At 36.4% G+C, this 12,404-nt stretch overlaps 1 protein-coding gene across 18 annotated transcripts in view; it reads right to left on the bottom strand.

Moving 5' to 3' along the window:
- Positions 1 to 12,404, bottom strand: part of MBTD1 (mbt domain containing 1) — a 67,930-nt gene that overhangs the window by 8,651 nt on the left and 46,875 nt on the right. For 17 of the 18 annotated variants that reach the window (XM_061391329.1, XM_061391325.1, XM_061391332.1 and 14 more), the window contains 9 exons: positions 11,122 to 11,256; positions 10,745 to 10,833; positions 10,306 to 10,540; positions 9,657 to 9,712; positions 9,215 to 9,319; positions 4,724 to 4,871; positions 3,681 to 3,763; positions 3,171 to 3,405; positions 2,595 to 2,672 (listed from right to left, as the gene is read on the bottom strand). In XM_061391329.1, coding sequence (XP_061247313.1) covers positions 2,595 to 2,672; positions 3,171 to 3,405; positions 3,681 to 3,763; positions 4,724 to 4,871; positions 9,215 to 9,319; positions 9,657 to 9,712; positions 10,306 to 10,540; positions 10,745 to 10,833; positions 11,122 to 11,256 — 1,164 coding nt within the window. Of the gene's footprint in view, positions 1 to 2,594; positions 2,673 to 3,170; positions 3,406 to 3,680; positions 3,764 to 4,723; positions 4,872 to 9,214; positions 9,320 to 9,656; positions 9,713 to 10,305; positions 10,541 to 10,744; positions 10,834 to 11,121; positions 11,257 to 12,404 lie in introns of those variants that run through there. The other variant, XM_061391338.1, reaches the window with a different exon arrangement.

Genomic DNA, 12,404 nt, shown 5'->3' with positions numbered 1-12,404 from the left:
TTATCTGGTTAAAAATGGAAGGATACTTACAGATCTTTGTGATTATATCTGTTTTATTCCAGAGTTAACATAACTCAGGAAAGAACAATCAGAAATTTGCTTTGCAAAATCAGAACTAAAAGACAAATCTAAGTCAGACAGTATTAATATGTAAAATGATCTGGAAATCAAGTTCCTATGAGTACACATTCAACTCTCAAACCAAAATCACCTGTAGCATTCATTTAGATGAAAAAGTCTAAATGCACTACACACTTGGGAGGTAAAAATGCGAGGAGAATCTTCAATTCTCTACTACTTACAACAGCCCCTGAAGATGGTACAGAAATGAGTGCTGATCTCCTGCTCTAGAATTACTAAACTTTGAGGGAAAAAACACTTTTCAGATTGGACAAATCGTATGTATACAACAGTCTATATGATCCTCTTGACAGAACATTCTTCATATTGTTCGAAAGCACTAGTTAATAGTTACCCCTTTACAGCATGAACACAGCTAATTAAAAAACAGGCTAGAACAATGAAGTCAATCAATTATTTTTGTAAAAAATAAGCCCTACCAAAGAACATAACCAGTAGATGATTTTAGGTTGTAGAAAGACCAGAGTCATAATATGAAATGACAGAGCCAGGATATAATAATCTGTAGATAAACTTAAAAACAAAAGGTTTTGTGTCTGACTGATAAAAATCTGCATGCAATGGATGACTCAAGGTTCCTGAACCCCAGGTTCTTTCTTATTTTGAAATTTCTAATAAACTATTTGCTGAGTAATGTGAAAAAAAAAAAAAAAGGAAGAGACAGTATCTTAAAATGAAGAATGCTTTTCATTCACACATGACTACAATTCCTTATCCTGAATTCCGAATTCAAAGTTTTTTTTGGGCAACAAAATCAGACCTCACTTGGTGATACTATTTATAATAATCTTTATTTGGCCCATTAAATGTTACTATTTATATATATTCTGCTTCAAAGTGCTGCAGAGTCTGCAAGGGGTGTTACATAATATATGCTACACACACTGTACTTCTTTCAAAAAAACCCCCAGAATTCTTAATTCCAAAGTGCATTTGATCTCTAGGATTTCTAATAAGGGACTGTGAGTCCATAGTTTTTTCTTTTCTATGTCCAAAAGACAATTTAAAGGCATTAGAGATGATGTCGCAATATTAAGAGCTATTAAAATATTAAATAATATGTTCTAGGTTTAAATTCATTTTTTCAGCTAATCCAGAAATCTGATGATGTCACTAAATGGGACATTAAGTTTACTGACACACATTATTAAATGTCACTAAAAATTGGGACACTGATATTATCACTTCATTAATTTCATATTTCTTCCCATGTCCCTAGCCTATTAATTCAAAATGATTAAACCCCATAAACTATAACAAACCCAGTAAGAGTCACACTGAGAGAGGTATGTGAACTGTGTATACAATGCTCAGAAGTTTGTTCTAAAAAATGTCATAAAGTCACTGAGTAGTAAAAAACATTCTTAAATTCAACACATTGCAAAGAAAATTCTGAAATCTCAAATTCTTGTCCAATTAAATGTAAAGACAGGCCAAAGCAGCCTATACTAATTCAGTCTTAGAGAAAGCTCAATGATCACACCTGCTGTGGTTAGTCCACTGACATGAAGTTACCACATGACTTCTTGCTAATCAGTTTCTGATAAACTGGAAATCATTTTAATCTGCCTGGTTTGGCAATGTTCTCTGGAGTTCTTTTAGGTAAATATCAACCATGGTAAGCAGCCAATAAGCAAAATAATTCTGGGTCTACAGAGGCTTACGTCTACAATATAAAAGACGGTAAGAGATAGGTCTTGACGGTTAGCACTATAGTGAGACCGACTTGGGTTTCATGTAGGAAGAAACTAAGCACGCTGCAGTGGCTGCTATAAGTCCCCAGGAAAAAAATGAAAAACCAAATAACTTTATCTTAGGATGAAATATTCCATGACAAGTTTCACAAAGAGAAAAAAATCTATAGCTTTCTATGATGGAGGGGGAAAGATTTTAAAAGAATCAGAGCTATCAATATATTTTATATTATTCTGGCTATTAATGCCAGTTCATTCATTGGAAGATAAAATACTGTCAGAAAGCATATTAAGATTTTCTTAAGCTTGATTTCATTAGCTATCAATTTTAATTTCATTTTTCTTTTATTTTTTTAACTTGAATTTAAATATCATTTTAGAAGGAGTTTTTTTGGTTTAGAAGGATAGGTTTTTTAGTCTCCAAGTCTATTGTAAGCACCAAACACCTGTTTTTATTTTTAATAAAAAATTTTTTAAAAAGGACTAATTTTCAGGTTTACCTATTACTCCAAGAATCATTCATAGACTCTACTCTTTACCATCTATTAAATATTATGGTAATAACTTCTCCTGTCAATCAAAGACAAGTGCTTCTTATTTTTAAAAAGTCTGCCTTTTATGGCATACTGCACCTTTAAGCATAATACAGGATGCACAGTTATCAGCTCTCACAAGGGATACCATTTCTGTGCAAGGATACCAAGACCCCAGTTGGTTAACAAGTTAGGAAATGTATATAAACACCATGTGGTGACCCACTTTTCTTATGTCCTTTGTATTGCTGGGACTTAGTCTTTTTCTTTTGTTTTGATGAACCTGACTGGCTTTCTCTTGATGCTGAAAAATAAAGAAGAAAATTGGTTATCAGATAATTTCTTACAACTCTCGATACAACTCAGATGAACTACCTTTACCAAGACCATGATGTTTATAAAAGTACACAATGTTTCGAAAATAAGGGTACTTGTTCCTGCAAAACCATGAACCTCAATACCAGACAGATTTCATTATTTATTCAATAAGCGCTTTGTATATGTTAATAAATTTTAGCCTGTAACTTTAAACTCACTAAAGGAAGTCTAATTTAATTCGGTGGGTGTTTTTAATGTTGTGCTATAGTCATTAAGCAACTGACTATTGAGTTCACACTGCCATGGCACACATGGTCTGATTCTGTGATATCATGGTTGAGTCTTATCAGGTAAGATCTTACCTGGCAACCAATCAGACACAGGTATATTCTGGTCCTGTAAGCTCACAAGATGATTTATGTATGACAATCCTTGGAGAATTGCTGATTTTTACAAAAGGACACCTTTTCTTATACCAACTTACACTGTGATGCTGGAGGCTGTAGTTGATATCCAGTTAATTGACACCACCCTACAGGATAGAGGTCAGGGGACTCACAGTCTACCCACTGATCATATTCTTCTTCCCATCCATCAAAATGTATCCTCAAGAGACGATGAATAATTCGAGTTACTGTGGCTACACATATTAATCGTGGCTCCATGAGGTCCACTGCTTCTAATTTCATTCCGACACGAAATCCATGATTTGGAACATCCTAACATGGAGAAGCAAAACATTAACACTGGTGAAAAGAAGAATGTGTAACTCCATCATCACTAGGAAAGAAAAAAAGAGAGGTAACATAACCAATTAACAATTTAGACCAAAAAAACCCTTTACTGAAACATATGAAGGTGAAGCATGTAAGAACTAGTTAGGAACTGCATTCATTCCTAATAATGAAACAAAGTTTGGAAACAAATTTCAACTCCTATGTAAAGGAAATACCTACACTGTTTAACTAATATGTATGTGTTTATTTAAATTTACCTTATTAAACAGTTTTACTGGTGCTGCAATGGAGCCAGTTTCCCTGAGGTAGTCAAACCATTTAAAAGGAAGCTTTGTGTAACCTGGAAAACACAACTAGTTTAACTAGAAGTTCATTTAAAATTAGTGTAATATAAAAATGCAGATATGAAGTAATTCAGTACACATTACAATCTCATGAGCTAATGCTGCAGAGTACAATAATTCCTCCCTGTTATACGGCTCTTCCTGTTTTTCTAGACAGAAACAGGTGCACCCACATATCCTATAAGAACTAGACTTTTGCTTTTCAATCCTAGGCTTAGAATAGTCTAACATTTAATATTTTTCAGTAATATTTTTCTTTCTTTGTAAGAAAGAACAGTGGCTGGGCAAATACTGTTTTTACAGTCTTCTGTTTTGGCTTTTCTCCTTAAGAGAAAAATCCAAGGCTCAGATATTGAAATTAGGAAAGTCACTGGTTAAGCCATATGAACTATTTAAGGGTATCATTTTAAAAAAGTCATACAGTAATTTTTATTTTTTTTTGGTAATATCACCTGCCTTGGGAGATCTTAATTTCCTAACCAGGGATTGAACCCAGGGCCCTGACAGTGAAACCTCCAAGTCCTAACTTTGGAATGCCAGGGAGCTTCCTCATACAGTAATCTAAACATGAAAACTTGCTTTCTCTCAAAGGCTAAAGTCTATTTTTTAAAAAAAGTTTATGTATGTGATAGCCCTTTGAGCCTACATCATCATCTCAACAGGGATGAGAATACCAATTCTTATTATAAAATGTACAAATGCTCAGGAAAAATTCTACATCAATTTATTAAAGCTAGCTAGGTTACAGGTCTTTATGTTTTCAGACACCCCACAGCTCTTGATATAAATATATAAATATGTAACACACATATGTTTATATATACATATTTTCATACAGCAAATAATCTAGGGCTAAAAATAAAAAAGAAATCTAGGGCTGTGGTAAACAGTGTAAACAGGTACCATGTAAAAAGAAAACAAGGATGAATACCCAGGTATATATTAGAAAAAAGTACCTCTGGGTGGAGTGAGTTCAATCATGTTAATTTCACAGAAACCAACAGGGAAAATAGAAGGGGAGGTTGCATGATAACAGAACCAGTCAGATCCATCTGCTGCTTCTGAGCCATCGATCCCTATCATCAGGAATCCATCAGCCAGCACCTTTTAAATTAAGAGAATTGCAACTATTTAAAATTAGGTACCACTATTATAAAAATGATCCTTTAAGTGACATTCTAAAAGAATGCAAAATCTATTACATAAAGATCTCGTGAAAGTGAGAAATGTTTATTGAACTCTCTTAAATAACTGAAATTATAATGAAAAACAAATCTGTATAAATTCTACTGTGTGCCAGAAATAAAAGCATGGTTACAGAGAAGTAATTGTAGAGGTCTAAGGAAAACATACTCCTGACGATGGCCAAGGCTGTTTTCTTCTGTGGCATCAAACGGGGGGCTGAGTGCTCTTTTACAATTCAACTATCTAGTCTTGGCTAAGCTTTAAATCTTATTCAGTAGGAACTCTACTTATATCCTTCTGATTTTCACATAGTAGAGTTTTTCTAAACTTTTTCCATGTTCCTCAAGCTCCAACTTTACCGCTTTCATGCTCTGGATAACTGTGCTCCTCCATGACAGAAACTACGAGAGGGACCTCACAGTCCATCCTGTGCACGTCAGACTGCTCTAAGTAGTAGTCCTTCCTTTGCCTCTCAAGACAAACCTCTCCATGTCTCCCAACTCCCGTTATATTAAAAGTATTTTATTTTGAAACAGTTCACACTTAAAAAAAGGTATATATAGAGTACAACAAATTCCTAAATACTCTTCACCCAGAGACCCAATTCAAGTTATATCACTCAGTCATGTCCGACTTTTTGCAAACCCATGGACTGTAGCCTGCCAGGCTCCTCTGTCCATGGGGATCCTCCAGACAAGAATACTGAATTGGGTGGCGTGGTCCCCTCCAGGAGATCTTCCCAACCCAGGGATTGAACCCAGGTCTCCCACATTGCAGGCAGATTCCTTACCGTCTGAGCCACCAGGGAAGCCCAAGAATACTAGAGTGGGTAGCTTATCGCTTCTCCAGGAGAATTTCCTGACCCAGGAATTGAACCGGGGTTTCCTACATTGTAGGCAGATTCTTTAAGAGCTGAGCTATCCGGGAAGCAGCGATCTTCTAGTTTGTCAAATCCAGTGTCTTTTTCCCAACACTTCACCCTCCTTTACAATATCCCATACCAGCTGACTTCTCAATTTTTTGAAGCATTTATTCCCAGATTCTCATTACATTATAGTCTACTGATCCATCTTCTCACCTCTGTGTTCATTGCTTCACATTTTTTTTGGCAACCACCCTTTCACCTTCAACTCTTGTTTCTGATTTTAGCCCTTTTCTTTTGTTTTCATGATGGCATTCACTCTTCAATGGTTGACTTTTATGCCAACAATTTCTCAAGTTTTATCATGAGTTTTTCACCCTCCTAGTGTCTCAGGCCTGCATTTTACCTGCATGCTGAATATATTCTCTGAGAGTTAGTACAGGGCATCAAACCAACAACTCTTTCTCCAGCTCCTTTCAAGGGCAATCAATTGCTGGGTCCCCACAACTCCCCCTAAACATTCAGTCCCTTTATCCTAGCCATTAACTCTCTCTCCACTATGTTGCTTAATATTATTGCTTTCAGCCTTCCCTATGTACATTTCCCCTCTTACACAGTTAAAACTTTCCTTTGCTATGTACTCTGTTCATGCCAGAAAGCTTTACCAGCTTAACCTGTTCACTAAAGAAAACTCAATGTGACCAAGCACTAAAGACTGCACAAATTAATTTCACATCACCTTTTTGTCTACTTGCAGGTTCTGTTCTCCTAGTTCTTTTTTTTTTTTTTTTAGTTATTTCTACTATATTGGATATATATATACTGATTTTCTCTTTAACCTTAAGAACTCTGAGACCTCTAGAAAGGACTACCTCCACTCATACAGGATTCGTTTTTCCCTTTTGAACACAGCTTAGTGAATCAAGGGCTCGTATCCCACCTTCAGAGTACCACGCAAAAAGCTGGGCTCAGTTGTTCAGATTTTCTCTGTAATTAGAATTAACATACAGAGAGATAACAGTCAAGCCATGGGTTGGAGCTGGCACTGAAAGGCAGTGATACAGAAGGGTGAATGAAGTGAAAGTTGCTCAGTAGTTTCTGACTCTTTGTTACACCATGGACTGTAGCCCTCCAAGCTCCTCCGTCCATGGGATTCTCCAGGCAAGAATACTGGAGTGGGTTACCATGCCCTTCTCCAGGGGATCTTCCCAGACTAAGGATCGAATCTAGGTATCCCACAATTGCAAGGAGATTCTTTACCATCTGAGGTACCGGGGAAGCCCAACAGAAGTGTGAGGGGCTACCATATGGAGGCTGAATACGCAGGACACCAGGAGAGAGAGAGAATGAAAGAAGAGTGGCACAGACACAGAGCAGAGATGGAACAAAGAGGCCCGTAGAGGCAGAGGACAGCGCTAAGCTTATGCCTTTCCAGGTTTCATCCCTGGGGCCTTCTACGTCTATGAACGTGCCCACTGAATCCTCAGAGTGACTTTTCTAAAGCCCACTTGAGGGGGTTTCTGTTCCTTATAAACAAAAAGTCTGGCCCAGAATATTCAAAGCAACCTGTCCGACGTGACCTGTGTGTGAGCCTTTCGCCACTTCCTAAGCGTGGCCTGTGCCTTTCACTCTTGGTGCTTCTGTGCATATTCTCTTTCCATGGCACAGTTTTCTCCTGAATCTCTTCTCGGCCCAGTTTTTCCCATCCTTCAAAATGAAGTTTTCAAATGTCTTCTCTTCCACAAAGCTTCTCCTGATTCCTCTGAGAAGATGCTCTTCTTTATCTGAATTTCAACAGTACTTGTACCATTCTTGAATCATAGTTGATCTTGTACATTAAAACATATTTTCCTACATCTTATCTTGTTCTAAAAGACTGTAAGCTTTATAGAGTCCAAACCAACCTAGCACTGCAAGAATTCATTTTAAGTATTTTCTGAGTGAAGCTTAATATTCTACTCACTGGACACTTATTTTCCTTTCACACAGAGCATGACACGATGGTGCTGATTTCCAAATCTGGCTGTCAAGAGTTACATCTTGAGAACTTTTTAATTATTATTTTTTTTAAACAAATACAAATATCTGGGTAGTCTTTCTTATGATTCTGATTGAGCAGGTCTAGAGTAGGTCATGGGAATCTATGTTTTAAATACCAACAGGTAGTCTGGATTCCTAGTCAGGTCAAAAGGAAGAATAAGGGTTTAGAGTCAGTCTGGTTTAGCTGTGTGACCTTGAACACAAGTGTACAGGACATGGCAGCCAACATAACTTTTTAATTCTTTTGGCTTAAGGCTTAAAGGACTTCCTTTGTGGCTCAGCTGTTAAAAAGTCCGCCTGCAATGCAGGAGACCTGGGTTCAATCCCTCGGTTGGGAAGATCCCCCGGAGAAGGGAAAGGCTACCCACTCCAGTATTCTGGCCTGGAGAATTCCATGGACTCTACAGTCCGTGGGGTTGCAAAGACATGATGAACAACATTCACTTTAAGGATTAAACTATGTTGAAATGCAAGTCACAATTTAATTACACCTTTATGTAAGTGTATTCTGGATCAATAGGTCTTAACCCTGATTGTACTTCAGAATCACCTGGGGACCTTAAAAAAAATGCCAATTCTAAGACTGATTAAATCAGAATGGGAGTGCGGGGTTGGAGAAGAGGCTTAGTCAATAGTATTATTATTATTTTTTAAAGTTCTCCAGGAGATTTCAATGCCTACCAACAATTGAGAACCACTCTTCTACATCTTCTTGTAAAAACAGTTTAAGAAGAGAGGAAAAAGAGAAAAGAAGCAATAAAGTACTACCAATGGAGGGAAAAAGCACAAAAAGGAAACACAGGAAACTGAGGATAAACTAGCATTGTTACAATTTTGTATTGGACAAGTTTTGACTAGGAAGTAACTTAAATAAATATTCTTCTTTTAACTTAGGATATACTTCCATAAAATAAAAGTAGCAGACTCAAGATAACAATCTTGATAATAAGATATATACAAAGAAAACCTCTGGTAAGAGAACTCAAATTTATCTTGCAATTACTACTGACATTCTCCCCAGTGAAGACACAGATGCACACATTTTAGGTCAAAATGAACGTTAGGGGCCTCCTTCTCCTATTTGTTGTTGCTTAGTTGCTATGTCCTGTCCTACTTTCTACTTTTTTGCAACCCCATGAACTGTAGCCCGCCAGGGTCCTCTGTCGATGGGATTTCCCAGGCAAGAATACTGGAGTGGGTTGCCATTTCCTTCTCCAGGGGATCTTCCCAGCCTAGGAATAGAACCCATGTCTCCTACACTGGCAGGCAGATTCTTTACCAGTTAGCCACCAGGGAAGCCCAGTACTTTAAAACTAGTTCCTATAACTTCATTTGTATATTTTAAAACCTATTCTCTTACCTTTCTAATGGTTGCAACACATATTGTGGAAAGATTTAATGGGTCTATAGCTTCCAATTTCATTCCTTCCTTGAACCATTCCCCACTCTGGTCTACTTCTTTTACCTACAGAATTACATGAAAGCACATCTATTGTTACAGGTGTTATCAGTTTAATAATTAAAATAATACCAATTTGAAAAAGTTTACAAGATGAAAATACCAAGTACCTTCTCCTACCTACCTAATATTATAACTCAAACTTCCATTACGGAATAGAGAGAATTCAGGCAAATAGAATTTAAGAATAATTATAATCAATAGTTGTGACACATATGGATTACAAGGTCTTAATCCTTTTAGGTGAATATATGTAATTGTGATTTCTATAATATTAGGAAAAAACCCACAACCCTCTTTCAAACATAATTTACAAATGAGGGTTCTTATAAAAACTTCTTACCTTAGCAAATAAATGTGGTGGTGTATCAAAATGTCCATCCTGTTTCTTTGTAATATCTACAAGGAAAAGTTACATACTAATCTGTCAGCATTTGTGAGAAGACCAAAAACCACGTTTTTTTGAAGGTTTCAAACTCACAAGGTACGTATACTCTAAAACATGGCAAAAATACGTGCCTTCTACATTTCAGTGAATAATATTCTTTAAAAGTCTCTATCTCTTTAGAGTACATGTGCTATTAAGTACATTTAGCCAATTAGAATGCTGGGAATTCCCTAGTTAGGGATAAAAGTATGTTTTAAAGTGTTTAGTATTAAGTCTAACCACATTTAATTTTGGTATTTCTACTAACACTGAATGGAAAGGGAAAGGCTATCTTCTTTCAAATGGGCTGGATAAAAAAGTGTAAGAAAACAAATGTAGTTGTGACCGAAAGGGCTTTATTTTTAACTTGAGCATAAGTGGAAGGAATATAAAGGAATTGGTTAGGACATTTAATTTTCTGGTGTGAACCTTCCCTAATTAAGGTAGAATAAGCAGCCCAACACAACTGATTTTGATCTTTGCTATTCTGCGGAGAAAAATACCCAAGGAGTACAATTTAGCCTCAAAATTATTTTCAACAGGAATTCTTGTGACAGGTGCTTACCAGATCTTTTGAATCGATGGCCTATGCTTCGAGACCAACCAATATGATGGATTAATGGGCTGTGCATATGGCACCAGAAGTCGTCTGTTCTATCTTCACTCTCTTCATACACTAGTCTTAATCTTCCTCCAATGACACTCTCCACCACTGCCACTCGTGTTCGACACAAATGCCTCTTGTCAACCACCTCTACTCTCATGCAAGGTTTGAAAGGATACTGCATGCTCTCTGAAACCTTGAAAGAAAAGCAGAACTTTTGAGAATTCATGACAAAGGTCTACAAATTAGTATTCTACTATAAAAATATCTAGTGCACTCAATAGTTAACATAGGTCATTTGACTCACTAATTGAAACAATTATTTAAAAAGCTTTGAAGTTACTCCATTTTTTAGAGTTCTCATTTGCCACTTGAGTCCTTTCTAAGATCTTGTCTTTACCTTTTGTGAGAAATCGGGAGGCAGAGTTTTGGCACCAGTAAGTCGTTTCACTAGAAAAGCTTTCCAGTTTGTATACTTATGCTGAATAGCTAAAAAAAAAAAGAAATAACCAGTTATACTTTAGCAAAGAAGATAACTGCTTCAAAAGCTATTTGCTTAAAAAAAAAAAAAAAGTAACAAATTTCCCTGCAGTTAAAATTCTTAAGAAGAATAACAAAAATAGGGAAAACAAGTATGTCTTGCTAGCAAATAAGTTACCTGAAATAAAAAAATATTATTTTAATTTTTATGTCACTTGTCACTGTAATGTTACTAATTGTGAAACTGCATTAAAGTTCAGATACTTAAAATACAGTAAGGGTAAAGAAGTTACTCACTTCTAGGAGGGACAAGAGGTTTTCCACTTGCAGCACACCAACCAACTGGATGGATATCAGAACCACATATACTGTACCAGAAGTCCAGACCAGAGTCATTTTCAAATCCTTCATATCTTAAGAGGGCATTATAACCTGAAACCAACAAAGCAGTCACCACATAATAAGAAAATCAAATGAAATAAAACAGAATACAGCTGCTGGTAGTGAGTATCAAATGTCAGTGAACATCTGCAACAGGTGCAGAGCTTGTGAACAGACAAGACGGCTGGGCCTCATACCCCAGAAATCATTTAGCAGATCTTGGGTGAGTCTTAGAAACTGTATTTCTAAGAAGTTCCTAGAGGTGCTTACACTAGTGCTATATGGATGAAACTTTGAGAACGATTTGAACAATGGAATTAGTTTAACTGTTTTCAGAGCACGGCCTATTTCTCTGAATATATTTCCATTTTACCCATAGTTTCTTCAATTCTAGAAAAGAGGAGTGAGAAAGTTCTACTAGGATGCATAGTTTTGGAAATAAAGAGTATTGTGGTAAGTTAATATAACCTTGTTAAGTCACAGAAATCCAGTTAAAGTACATTTCAAAGACACTGCTTTCTCCAAGTGATCAGGTGACCAAATTATTTCCAGATAATTTGCATGTGGCTACTTTAAGAGTTTAAATTTTTTTGTCTTGTTGATTTGGAAATAAGATTCAAAAACGCCAAGTAAAAAAGTTCAATGAACACAAATAAAGATATGTGAAATCACTTAAAATCTACATGTACTAAACAAACAGGGTCTTCCCAAGTGGTGCAGCGGTAAAGAACCTGCCTGCCAGCGCAGGAGATACAGGAGACTCGGGTTCGATCCTGGGTCAGGAAGATCCCCTGGAGTAGGAAATGGTAATCCTCTCCATTATTCTCTCTCGGAAAATTCCATGGACAGAGAAGCTTGGGTGGCTTGCAGTCCATGGGGTCACAAAGAGTTAGACAGGGCTGAGTGACTGAGCACGTATGCACTAAACAAATGGGAAGACTTATTTCCTGGAAAGAACAAATAGTGTATGATATATACTGTTTATAATTTAATAAACCTTATCTTTTTAATATTTAAATAGACAAACTTTTATTAAATACATACAATGTAAAGAAAATAAGAGTATCAAATATCATTTCCTCAAAGAAACCCTCTGATGTACGTACAGTCACCCATAACCAGCTCTGTCATCTCTTCAAGCTTGTCTTTGACAAAGTGTTTGTTTCTTTGCTTATTTAAAATATTTTTCTCTCCGTGAA

Source organism: Bos javanicus, chromosome 19 (genome assembly GCF_032452875.1).
Source record: "Bos javanicus breed banteng chromosome 19, ARS-OSU_banteng_1.0, whole genome shotgun sequence".
Taxonomy (NCBI): domain Eukaryota; kingdom Metazoa; phylum Chordata; class Mammalia; order Artiodactyla; family Bovidae; genus Bos; species Bos javanicus.
Note: the sequence above shows the minus strand (reverse complement) of the source record. Positions and strands in the feature narration are given on the sequence as shown.